Raw genomic sequence first — 13,680 nt, forward strand, 5'->3', positions numbered from 1 at the left:
CTGTGAAAAAGTATTTTCCCCCTTCCTGATTTTTTTTTTTTTGCATATTTCTCACACTTAAATGATTCTGATCAATCAAACAAATTTTAATATTACACAAAGATAACCCGAGTAAATCTAAGATGCAGTTTTTAAATTATTATTTCATTTATTAAGGGAAAAAAGCTATTCAAACCTGCCTGGCAAATTGCCCCCTCCCATGCTGAATCATGAATGAACTGTGATTAACCACAATTTTTTGGAAAGCTGAGTTAAATGTCACTTGCCACACCCAGGCCTGATTACTGCCAGACCTGTTGAATGAACAAATCACATAAATAGAAGCTGTCTGACAAAGTAAAGCATGCTAACAGTTCACAAAAAGCCACAGATCATGCCACAATCTAAAGAAATTCAAGAGCAGTTTAGAAACAAAGTAATGTACATGTATCGGTCTAGGAAGGGTTTCAAAGCCATTTCTAAGGCTTTGGGACTCTAGTGAACCATGGGGAGAGCCATTATCCACAAATGGAGAAAACTTGACACATTGGGGAAACTTCCCAGGAGTGGCCTGCCTACAAAAATGTCTCCAAGAGCATGACGACGACTGATCCAGGAGGTCATAAAAGAACCCAGAACAACATCTAAAGAACTGCAGGCCTCACTTGCCTCAGGTAAGATCAGTGTTCATGATTCAACAATAAGAAAGAGACTGGGCAAAAATGGCATCCATGGGAGAGTTCCAAGGCCAAAGCCACTGCTGACCAAAAAGAACACAAAGGCTCATCTCACATTTACCAAAAAACATCTTGATTATCCCCAAGACTTTTAGGCAAATATTCTGTGGACTGAAGAGACAAAAATTTTACTTTTTGGAAGGTGTGCGTTGCATTACATCTGGCATAAAACTAATACAGCATTTCATAACAAGAACATAATACCAACAATCAGATATGGTGGTGGTAGCGTGATGGTCCGGGGCTGCTTTGCAGCTTCAGGACCTGGACGACTTACCATAATTAATGGAACCATGAATTCTGAGCTCTACCAGAAAATCCTAAAGGAGAATGTCCGGCCATCAGTTTGTGACCTCAAGCTCAAGTGCACTTGGATTATGCTGCAGGATAATGATCCGAAACACAACAGCAAGTCCACCTCCAAATGGTTCAAACAAAGCAAAATTTTGGTTCTGGAGTGGCCTAGTCAAAGCCCGGACTTAAATCCAATTGAGATGCTGTATCATGACCTTACACAGGTCGTTCATTCTGGAAAACCCTCCAATGTGGCTGAATTAAAACAATTCTGCAAAGAAGAATGGGCCAAAATTGCCAGTTATCACAAACGCCTGATTGCAGTTGTTGCCACCAAGGATGGCACAACCAGTTATTAGGTTTAGGGGGCAATTACTTTTTCACATAAAGTCAGGCAGGTTTGGACAGCTTTTTTGCCTTAACCTCCCCGACGGTATTCCCGAGTGTGGCTCGGGGTTAAATTTCAGCACCATTATCGGTAACCCCGAGCCACACTCGGGATTACATTGCAGGATCCTGGTTCAGCTTTACTTACCATGTCCCCAGGATCCTGCGATGTCCCCCGCGCTGTCTGCGGGCTCTGTCTCCTCTGAAGCCTCTCCGTGCCAGGCTCCGTTCCCTGCGAGCGTCGCGACGCACGGGGGCGGAGCCTGGCGGCAAAATGTACAAACCATAACACATACAGTACTGTAATCTTACAGATTACAGTACTGTATGAAATTATTTCACATCCCTTTTGTCCCCAGAGCTTTGTCTAGTGCCCTACATGCAGTTTTATGTTATATATACTGTTCTTTCTGCCTGGAAACTGGAGATTGTCCATAGCAACCAAAAAGTGTCCCTTTACGTCAAAAGTGGCTTTAGACCAGCTAGAAAACAGCGATAGTAAATTAGAACATTTGCAGAATTGAGCGATAGTGAATCGTGGGGAAATGTATTTTATTATTATTATATTATTTTTTTATTATTATTATTTATATTTATTTATTATATTATAATTTATGTTTTTGTATTTCAAACTTCATCATACCCGGGATATCTACTAGACTCTTGTTTGGACAGATTTAAAGCGGGGGTCCACCTATCTATCGTTTTTTTTTTTTGAGTTCATTCACAAACTTTTCTTCTTAGCATTACATACTCACATATTGTGTGTAATATGTCTGCCTGTGTCAGATTTCGTCGGAAATAATAACTTATATTATTCACTGCAGGCGGTTTCCATCTTCATTGTGGGCATTTGAAGCCCACAAGCATTTATTTCCTGGATGTGGTGAATGCTGTGCTCCCAGCATTCACCGTTTATTCCCGCACATGCTCAGTGGCATCCTGAGAAGCCTGAGACTAGCTCACAGGAGTCTGGGAGAGGCTAGAAACACGCCTACTCCCACGGGAGGAGAACCAGGAAGTGCAAAGAAGAATAGAAAAATAAAAGGTAATTACGGCGATTTAAATTTTTTTAAACGGCACGTCAGCATCTAGGCAAGGAAGAGAAGAGAATACATACAGATATTGTTCAAAATTTGGGTGGAACCCCGCTTTAAGTGTGTTATTGTTAAGGATTACAGGCCTACAATATAAAACGCCAAATTTCTATGCAAAATAATTGTACCGCTTTCAGCACCTAAAATCCGAAATAATCATACTGCCAGGGAGGTTAATAAATGAAACCATAATTTAAAAACTGCATTTTGTATTTACTCGGATTATCTTTGTGTAATAATAAAATTAGTTTGATGGTCTGAGTCATTTAACTGTAACAAATATGCAAAAAAAAAAAAAAAAAGAAGAAAGGGGGCAAATACTTTTTCACAGCATTGTATGTCTATCTTTTTCCATACTAAACAGATAACATGTGACCCCAATTCATAAAACAGAATACCTAATAAAAAGCGTTTGCTCTGGTAGGTGTAGTCGAGGACTCCCTGGATTTGTCCTTGTACACACATACAGAGAGCCGCCTTCCTAAGGCTGGAGCATTTTCTGTAGATCAGCTGGGCCAGTGCCAGGCATGTGACCTTGTGCTGTGGCTCTTTCTCTCCATAATCCCAAATCACATCGCCGAGAGGTTCAGAAAATGTCACCCTACACCACAGAGAGAGAGAGAAATAAGCTTGGGAGGACAAATATGTGGGTAAAATAGGACAATAAGAACCTTTTATTTACCAGGAGCAAAATCAATAATTACTGAAAATAACAATTATACAATCAGTCAATATACAATCAATCTCCAAACGTCAGATGGCCATGTAAACCTTTTTTTTTTGGCACAGATCCTTAAACCATTGTTCTTGGTAAGCCTGCAGAGATTACAGAGTGTGATGCCTATTAGAATGCAGAGAATCCCCTTAGCACATAGTCAGCCTACGCAGCCAAGGCGAGAGAGAAAGGCCATTAACTGATCTCTAGCAGAGCTGTCCAACTCTCGCCTCTGAAGGCAGATTACAAGCTGGGATTCTAAGGCAGACCCAGATATTCAGCTTAGGGAAATATTTCTGATTGAAGAGCAGCTTTACCTTTGGGTATGTTTTTAGTGATAAATTCAGTATAAATATACTTATGCTGCAACAATGTAATTTATTTGCTAATTTATTTTCCTTTATCCCTCGTCGGTTTCCACATTTGTCTTTTCAAAATGATCACCATTTTAATTTTTTTAATGAGACAGATACATTTTGCATAATTATTATTTTTTTTTAATGTGTGTAGCACCTTCCTAGAATAGGTTGTTTGAGAGGCCCAGGTAAATCTAGTTCTTTGGCTCCTCTGTAAACATTGGTGCGGTGTGTGAATATTTTTGACTGTTCTGGGTCTCACAGGCTAAACTACTTCTATCTGCCTTCTAGGGGATTCTAGAATGTAGTGTGTTGAAAGAGGTGAATATTTATGTGGTCTCAGCCAATCCCCGGGGGGAGAATGCCAAGTAGGTGGCTGAGGAGTGCATAAATAGTTTTATGCCTGGAGCAGCAGGGTTCTTGTCCAGAAGGAGAAGATCCCAGCTTCAATGGCTGCTGTCCTTCTGGGCAGTGTAGCTGAAGTCTGCAGGAGTTCATCGAGGTCCCAAACTCGGTGAGAGCTGAAGGACCTATTTGATGACGTTGGAGTCAAATCAAGGGATTCATTAAGGATATGGCCTGGAGACTCACTGGAGAAGTGTCTGGTTGATATTGGACAGAGACATCCAAGTACACAGGGACATTGTGAGTATAGGCCTGGATATAGGATCCTAGTGACTGTTCGTTGCTCTAATCCCTTGGCTATCTGCTCCAGTGCTGTTGGACTGGGTCTTTTCTTTTGCTTGGAGTTCCAGGGTTGCTGTTCCCTCTATTATTTGTCAGAAGGGGAATTATCCTGAAGAGTGTAGACAAGGCAGAAAGTGGCCTCTGGTTTATTAGTGTACTCAATTTGGAGTATCCCAAAGCTCACTCTGTACCCTAACCAAGTTCAACGAGCATTAAAATATTAAAAAGACATCCCTTGCCTGGTCATTGAGTTGTGAGACTGTCTGTGTTGTTGTGTGCCTGGCTGCTGGTACACCCAAATAGGAAGAGAATCTGGGGCAGATTAGCGGAGCCCAACAGGGGCCTGCGCTACACATATACTATGTGTACCCATCTCCGTTTCTCTCTTCTCTAGTATAGCACTGCTAAGTCCCAGTTTATCACTGTAGCAGAAATAGAGGTATCCTATAGCCCCCATAGGGTAGTCAGATGAGCATGCACAGACAGTTCAACCTAACTCTAGCCCCAGTATCAGGCAGCACTGTCATAACAATGATTGCTTGGCTTGCAGAAATGGAGAGGATTGCTTGAGGAGGGAACCATAAATATTGGGGAAGGCTCTTGACCTTGTCCTATTAATTGTTCCCCAAGAGCAGTTGGTCCACAATTTTGCCCTAGAAATGGTCCACAATTTTGCCTAGGACACATAAATATTAGGTTAGCACTAGATCTGGCTGAAAGTAGCCAGATTGGGCAAAGTCCGTCTCATGTCTCATGTCTGTGGGTAACTTACAGTAAACCTTAGCACCGGTGGTGGATTTAGGTAGTATGGGATGCCGGTTAGGCAACTGTTACAATTAGTTGTCCAGTATTCACATTAAATCTATGGCGCTCTCACTATATCCACACTTCTTCCCTGGGGACTGAGGAAGTGTCACTGGACAATGCAATTGCATCTTTATTTATTTATTTATTTCAGGTACTTACAGTATATAGCGTTGTCAATTTACGCAGCGCTTTACATATACATTGTACATTCACATCAGTCCCTGCCCTCAATGAGCTTAAAGTCTAAGGTCTCCAATTCACATTCATACATACTAGGGCCAATTTAGACATAATCCAATTAACCTACCAGCATGTCTTTGGAGTGTGGGAGTAAACCAGAGTACCCAGAGGAATCCCACGTAAGTAGTATCCTGGTTGGGGTTCGAACCAGCGACCCTGTTGCTGCTAGGCGATAGTATTTACCACTACACCGCTGTGCTGCCCAACTGGCAAAGTTTGGTCATAAAGTCAGAGGAAGTCATGTCAAAATAACAAAGTAAAACCAAATTTGGGCACAGAAGACCCTCCTGATTAGATTAATAGCTGTGAAAAAATAATGATAGTTCTTAGTACTGATGCATTGCTAATGTTTCTGAACTGACCTTGAATGTGTGGCAATAGACATTTCCTAAAGCAATGAATTGCGAGACTTAAAAAGGAACTATGACAAAATAAAAATAAAACAACATATTTAAAGAGGAAGTAAACTCTCCCACTCTGATGCTGCTTTTCATTTAGTCCATTATAATAAGTAACTATAGCCACTGTTTAAAGAAACTTTAAAAAACTTGTTTCCAGGGGTAAGGCAGCGCCATCTTAAGTATTGTTTTCTGAGTCCACAGTAGAGTGTATTTCCGCCCTTACATTGAGCACTTCCTGTACTATTAACCAAGCCTCCTTCTCAATCCAACGTTTCTATGGCAACCCTGCTTCACTGCTCATAGCTGACTTGTTTTATTTCATAGTATTTACTTGTGTCTATTATCTAGTGTTTGCCTGTGTCAGTCTTATCAGCTTATCAGTCTTATCAGTAATGCTGTCCGATGCCCAAGTTTACACTCCATGTGCTGTCCGATGCCCAAGTTTACAATCCATGTGATGTCACATGGGGTGTAGTAGGAAGCTCTGAGTGATAGTGCTGTGCCATAGGAAGATCTGATAATAGACAGACAAGTACACAGAGTGTGCCGTAAGTCAGGGGAGATCTGGGCATGCTCAGTGAAGTCATTCTAAAGAACAAAAAGGATTACAACAATACTAAGCAAGTAAGGAGGTGTCTACAAGCAGTGTTCATTAGGGTTTTTTTGCTGATTTACATGGGACAAAGTTGTCGGGGAGAGTTTACAACCACTTTAAGGCTCTATTCACACAGGGATTGAGCCTTGTATAGCGTGAAGAGCCATTGGTTTATCTTTTTGTACTAGCCTGTAGCAGAGTGTCTGTACCTACTCATCTACACAACCCAGTTTGGCAGGTCTGTGGGGATGGGTGCACAGCCCCAACGCAGAGCCTGTGCATCCGGGGCCATGCACCTGTCTGTGCATACCTATCAGGGATCCCCAATACTGCAGGAGTTATGTTTGCCAATTCCCCTATCTCTTCTTTTTTCCTAATATTTTAGTGGTGGACTGGTTTTGCACATGTGTAGAGACAAAAATCATGGTAATAAGATTACTGATGTCCCTTACAATAAGCTTTAAAATACAAATTAATCAATTTTAAGATTTTATAGTATTTCTTGCCTTTGTTGAGTTACCCAATGAACGACTAGGTCTACTTTATCATTGGCTAAAGCACATTTAACTCCCTCCAGTGTTAGTGCTGCATTTACAGGATGCCTGGCCAAATTACTGGAACCTATGACAGCCTCAAAAAACAACAGCAAAGGAGGATCCTGGTCTTTAGGCTGCACAACAGCTGTAACAAAAAAACATAGAAATGAAATTATGAGAAATTATGACGTTCTTAATACAAAATTATGACATTCCTATTGCACAGTCATTAAAAAGTTCAGTCGCAATAGAAATATTATTCCCAAGTTAAAATTTCTGTACAATCAATCCATAACTCCACTTGCTACTTTATTACATTAGGAAAATAAGATTTTTGTATCCATTGTAAAATCAATTTTTTGAATTCCATAGAGGGATATAAGAAGTCCTTCACTTTTGGGTTGTCCTGCTGCTTGCAGGAGGATTGGATACTGGGAATAAAAAAAAAAAACTGTAAACCAGCCAGGAATAACCCATCCCATTAGTAGAATGCTGTCAGGGTTGGGCTCAGCCCTTCCTTCTCAAAGCTGGCCGCTCAACTGTCGGCTAATTGCCAGCTCCTATCTCTCCACAGTGACTGACCTGTTGATGATATCCTGCTAGTCAGTCCTGCCTACTTAAGCCATCCAGTCCAGATGATATCTGCTCTCGCCTTGGTCACATCTCTAGAGATGCTCCCCTGTGTTCCTGTTAGAGACTTGCTTGGCTGACATTCCTTCTGGCTCCAGATCCTGCTTGCTGTTCTACTGCGCTCATCTCTGGCTCCCTGATGTTTTGGCTTGTCTGACTATCCGTTCCAGTTCCTGAACTCTGGCTATGTTTTGACTACGGTTACTCTGTTTACTTTTGTATTATTATTAAACAAGTGGGATTTAACTGTACTTCTGTCTCAGTCTGATTCATGCTTTCTGACACATGCCTCAGTGTAGTAGCAAGCACTACTGAGAACATGATCGTAAACAAAGACCTTACAAGAAAAGGATTTTATGGCGAGTTCAACATCTGTCATTTTTTTAGTCCATCAAGGAACACAGGAAGACTTATATTTGGGATATCCACAAGCAGTCCAATTGAGGGATGGGCTAAAAAAAAAAAAAAAAAAAGGTATTCAGAGTTTTTAGATCCAATCTGGGGTGCATGCCCCCTCTGGATTTGAAAAGTAAACTGGTTGGAGTAAAACCCCCTGAAATCATTCTGCCACAGAAACTTCTGATCCAGAAGTCTCGATGGAGATTTGCTAATCTGTGTGGAGGTTGGACGTAAGAAGGGGGGAGCAAAACTCCAGCTTGTAGCATTTGTCTACCACCTCCAGCACCAAGGTGTCTGAGATGCAAGTACCAGGTGTTCACAAAGGTTACCAAACCCCCCCCCCCCACACACACTCTGGAAAGTGGGGAAGCACCTTCATGACTGAGAAAGATTTCTAAGGATTTGACAAACTTTGAGCTTCAGACCTCGTGCATGAGCTGTGATCCAAGCTTGGGGGTCTGGATAGTGCAGGAATTGAGAAAAGCTAGGGATGTTTCATAACTGATAAAGTGGTAGAAGACTTTGCAGTCTGTTCCTTAGGCTTATGCCCCGTACACACGGTCGGATTTTCCGATGGAAAATGTCCGATCGGAGCGTGTTGTCGGAAATTCCGACCGTGTGTGGGCTCCATCGGACATTTTCCATCTGATTTTCCGACACACAAAGTTGGAGAGCAGGAGATAAAATTTTCCGACAACAAAATCCGTTGTCGGAAATTCCGATCGTGTGTACACAAATCCGACGGACAAAGTGCCACGCATGCTCAGAATAAATAAAGAGATGAAAGCTATTGGCCACTGCCCCGTTTATAGTCCCGACGTACGTGTTTTACGTCACCGCGTTCAGAACGATCGGATTTTCCGACAACTTTGTGTGACCGTGTGTATGCAAGACAAGTTTGAGCCAACATCCGTCGGAAAAAATCCTAGGATTTTGTTGTCGCAATGTCCGATCAATGTCCGACCGTGTGTACGGGGCATTACACTGAGAAAGATGGGTACTCTTGCCACCATCAGCTTGACAATGGTTTAAGAGTAGAATTGAAGAGACATTGGAGTTTATTTACTAAGGCTAGAAAGTGCGAAATTAGTAACACTTCTGCAGAGAAATCAACCAGCTTCCAGGTTTTATTGCCAAAGCTTAATTCAACAAGCTGAGGTTAGAAGATGATTGGTTTCTCTGCAGAAGTGTGACTGATTTTGCTGTAGTAAATAAACCCCATTGTCCCTCAAAGCCCAAGCAGATCATACACTTCTTAGATGCACTGTCATGAATCTGCAGTAATGTTTCATGCCCTGTCTGTCTGCTTACCTCTCTGGTCTGTGTATCAGCTTAAGGGCCGGGCTCTCACACCTGCATGTTTAAGTAATCTTCTTTAAACATGGCTCCACCCCAGCCTCTAACAGGAAACACTACATAACTCCGTGCACCGCAAGCCAGCCTTGTCCGAGCAATAGTGTGCTAAGGCTTCCCTGTATGTTTCTTGCCTTGACTCCGTGTACCGTCTTTGGCTTCTTATCCTGACTATCCCTGCCTGCTTGTATCCCCGACCTTGGCGTGTTCTCCTGACCATCCCTGTCTGCTTGTTGCCCCGACCGTTGGCTTGTCCTCCTGACTATTTTTTGTTGCCCTGGATTGCTGCTTCCTCTCCATCCACCAGAGCCGGCCGTGAGTGTGAGCTGGGAGACCCTGGGGGCCGCGACCTGGAGTCAGCTGCAGCGAAGTCCATCCTCACCATCAGAGGCTCTGGTGAAAACCTGCTGGCTCTTAGACTCCGCGCCCTGGGGAATCTTATGCACTAGCTCCCTGTTTCATCCGTGTCGGTGCTCAGGTGGAGCTGCTTTCCTGAACCACCCAGAGCTCCATCCACAGCAGTCAGTCAAAGAGTCCACAACCTTAGCGGTGCGCTCCTAACCCCAGCGGTGTGCACCCGTCACCTGGGCTCAGGTGACCTGACATGCAGGTTATGCACGCAACACTCCACCCAGCAGATGGCAAGCGGCTGCAGAACAGGTAAGTATAGGGATTTCTTCTTTACAGGGCAAGATAAATTAGGCTTAGAATGTGGCATAGAGTAGGTTTAGTGTTAGGTTTTGGGTGAACTTCTACTTTAAAGAGTAAGAAAAAGGTGCTGGCAAAAACAAGTTAGTCTTTTACACAGGCAAGCTTGTAGTAGAAGGGGTTATTCTGGGCTGGCCTGCAGTTTTTTGTTTGCCAGGGTTTAATCCTCCTGTTGGTGGCTGTATAACCCAAAAGGTGAAAGACTTTCCATGTTTCTCAATGGACAAGAAAGAAAGTAGCTTTTCTTGCACATATTATGAAAAGTACACCCAAGAATCAGAGCCCCAAAATCACCACGTGTAAAGACATCATCCTAAAGGTTTATCAAACCAATTTTATTGTGCCTAATAATGAAATTACATTTGGTTAACCCAAAAATTAAAAAAACAAAAAAACAAAAAAACAACAACTATGCAGTGGTACAAAATTGCGATGTAGCAGATCAATGGATGTCATGAGTTCTTGCACATAGTTTATACAAATAGTAAGTACATTTCCAAAAAAAATTAAATGTCGTTATTAACAGAAATGATGCCAAGGTAGGTATATATGTTTTATACAAAGGAGATCACCATCTGTTATATCCCACAGTAATACTGCACACCATGGCCTACATTTTACGGCTCATTCATAAAATGCAGGCCGCAGTATAATCCCTGTGGTGACAGGTCACATGATTGGCTCCACCGAAGTGATCCACCAAAGTGATAAGCACAATTACATTTTTTTTTTTAAACAGCATTATGGCCGAGGCAGGAGTACAGTGTGGGAAAGTAAATGCTCCTGTGGTCATGTGAACCCGCTTGCCCACTATGGGTAAAGGATAGTTTTACTATAACATTTCTATACAAAGTTTTTACTGTTTAATATGGCAACACAAAAAGTACAGGATTTGTCTTACCTTTAAACCTCTCCATGGTTTCTGTATTTCTGAGAATGCCCCTGGGACTATGAGCTGCATAGATAGCCGCAGCCTTGTACTGTCCGCTGACTAACAGCTCATTAAATCTGGGAAAGGACAAAGCATACATTCTAAGCGCTGGAGTATATAACATTGTGTTCAAAAAGGACAGCTTATTAGCTGCCACAAGGGCATCACATTAAATAAGGTTAATTAGCTTTGTCATGTCACTATCACAGTGGTTTGTGCCAAGAATAAGATTTTATTCCCAAGAGAAAACTTTTTGGCAGCTTTGTCTGTTCATTTTTAATTGTTTTAAAATTGGTTTCCAGGAAAGAGTTAAAATGGACCTATATTCAAAACATGGACAATTGCTGTTTTTAGGAAATATATAGAAAGGTCAATTGCAGCTAAGTAGTACCCTGAAAATGCACCTTTTTGCATCCTCCTGAAAAGCAGCAGTTCAATTCTTCATATATGATATTGCCTTGGCACTGGTGTTCCTATAACCTTATAATTGCATAACTGCAGGTGAGAAGTTCTAAGGCATATCCTGCCCATTTCTGCCTTCAAAGGCTGCTATTCTCTTGAGATCTGATGCGTCTTCCTAAACCCTGTAGTCACAGCTTACAGGCAGGTGAAGTCTGTATCCTCCACTGTAGGTGGCGCTTGACCAAAGCAGCAATGCAGAAGGGGAAGAAAGTCATGAGGAACCCCTGTGGTCGCAATGAGGTGGCTGTCGGATTGAATGTTGGCTGGCCATGAGATCTTTCCAGCTAACTTTGGTCAGGCAGAGTCTATTTAAGGCTCCGGCTCCTGGGTTTGGAGCGCTTTATGCGAGTGGTCACTGTAGGGATAGGTTCCCCGTCTGGCAGGGGACAATGCTTAGTGGCAGGGTAAAGTTCCTGAGAAGTCGGGTAAGGGCAGGGACTATACAATGTCCACGTGGGAAGCCTCCGCTTTGGTTGTGGGCCGATCAGGTCGCCTTCCTGCTCCTCGCTGCAGAAGCTGACGGCATCATTCTGCTACTGCTATTCAGCTATGAGTAAGCACTCAGTTCCGAGTGTGAAACGCGTCATCTGATCCTGTACATCCTGCATGATTGTCTTGTACTTCTAATGGTCCCATTTTAATAATAAAGACAAGTTTTCTACTTCATCCGGTGTGCGGCATCCAGATCTTTCGATGTTTGTAAGTGGCTCCAGTCGGCTGGGCCTGTTTGTACATTGTTGGAACTTTCATAATACACTACTTGGCCTCTGAGTGTATTTTTGCTAGGCTGCGCACTACCCACAAGCTGGTGATGACATTTATGTGCTGCTCGCTGTTCTTCTGAAGGGCGTTGGAGAGGAAGCTGTACCTGAGGACCTTCGGTGGAAGGATCTCCCTGCTTCTGTTTCATTTATTCTGTGAATCTGTACCTCTCCTGCTGCTTTGTTATGATCTCCCCACAATTATCAGTTCACCCGTCATTGGGGAAACGTGTCTGACATGAAAAAACAAAGACCTGATGCTATACAAAAAAGGCCACTTCCACATGGAGACACAGTGTCAAACAAGGCATGGTAATCGGTCCTGGGGAAAAGATCAGTTGCAGGGAGCCTACCAGCAGTTTTGGCTTTTTTTGGGGCATAGCTTCCACCGTATAGGTCCATTTTGCACATATACTAGAATAACATTCTTCAAGCATATTTTTTTGGAGAGTATGATTCTTGCCCAGTTAAAGCCTCTCCAGACTTTAACTGCAGGCTCCAGGAGAAAAAAATGTAAATAACTAATGCTTTGTGCATCAATCACCTTATTTCTCAGTCTACATTGCAAACACTTCTTCCTACGCCATCCTGCAGTGTAATGGGTGAAAGTCAAACTTTCCTCTATAAGCCAATCTTCTAACCTGAGGACCAGACATTTTGCCTGCTCGTTATCTTGGGCACTGGTCCCCTCACTGCCCTTCTGAGTTCTCCTGCCTTTAGAGCCTATGAGAGAGGACCCTGCCACTGGAAGTGCCACATCCACCAATAGGAAATGTTCACATCATGCAGACAGCGATGTAGGCACCCAAAAAAGGACCCCAGGAAGTAAAAAGAAGAGACAAGGACCGTCACATGACTGTGGCTTAACGCAAGCAAAATGGGCATTGGATAGGTTTTTTTCATACCAGCGGTTAATTAAAAGAGGGTGGGAGGGGGTTACTAATATTCTGGAGTTGGGCTTTAAAGCATTTTTGGCCAGATCAGATGACTTCTTATGTCTGCAGGTGGCCCCCAAATCAGCCACTTGGCACAGTGTATGGAAAAAAATCAAACATGTCGTTTAGAAAACCTGTCCCAATAGCTATTACTATTTTGTAAGCCAACATTAGCACTCTTAGCTTCTTCATAGAAAGTACTTATGAACTTATCTCAGCTGGCCTTATAGACCAGCTTTTCTCAACTAGGGTTTCTTCGTTAGTTCATAGGGGTTCCTGGAACAATAAGTAAAGTTTGTCTCTCAGATGAGTAAAAACTGGCAGCAATGATCTTTTTAGCCATCTGTAAGGAGGGATTCTTGCCAATGACCAGAAATGTAAGTAGCTTTCTTCCCACTAACTATCACAATAATGTACCATGAGCTATAGCATAGTAATTATCAGCAGGGATTCCCCAAGCCTGGAAAGTTATTTCAAGTATCTCTCTATGTTAAAAAGTTTGAGAAAGGCTGTAATAGACTCTCTACAGGTACAGCACTCTGTGCAAACATTGTCTGTAGGAATTAGGATTGTGCCTGCATGGTTTGGCACCTTTCGAAGTCTATGGATAGCTTTAGAGGCCAAAAGGAAGCAAGCTTTTTTAGGATGCAAAAACGCTTAGAAAACAGAA

At 42.5% G+C, this 13,680-nt stretch overlaps 1 protein-coding gene across 5 annotated transcripts in view; it reads right to left on the bottom strand.

Annotated features, from left to right (window-relative positions):
* Positions 1-13,680, bottom strand: part of CLHC1 (clathrin heavy chain linker domain containing 1) — an 83,261-nt gene that overhangs the window by 22,181 nt on the left and 47,400 nt on the right. For all 5 annotated transcript variants that reach the window (XM_073628590.1, XM_073628592.1, XM_073628588.1 and 2 more), the window contains 3 exons: positions 10,823-10,929; positions 6,802-6,976; positions 2,893-3,095 (listed from right to left, as the gene is read on the bottom strand). In XM_073628590.1, the coding sequence (XP_073484691.1) occupies positions 2,893-3,095; positions 6,802-6,976; positions 10,823-10,929 (485 nt within the window). The remainder of the gene's footprint in view (positions 1-2,892; positions 3,096-6,801; positions 6,977-10,822; positions 10,930-13,680) is intronic.

This window comes from Aquarana catesbeiana, linkage group LG04 (assembly GCF_042186555.1).
Source record: "Aquarana catesbeiana isolate 2022-GZ linkage group LG04, ASM4218655v1, whole genome shotgun sequence".
Classification (NCBI taxonomy): Eukaryota; Metazoa; Chordata; class Amphibia; order Anura; family Ranidae; genus Aquarana; species Aquarana catesbeiana.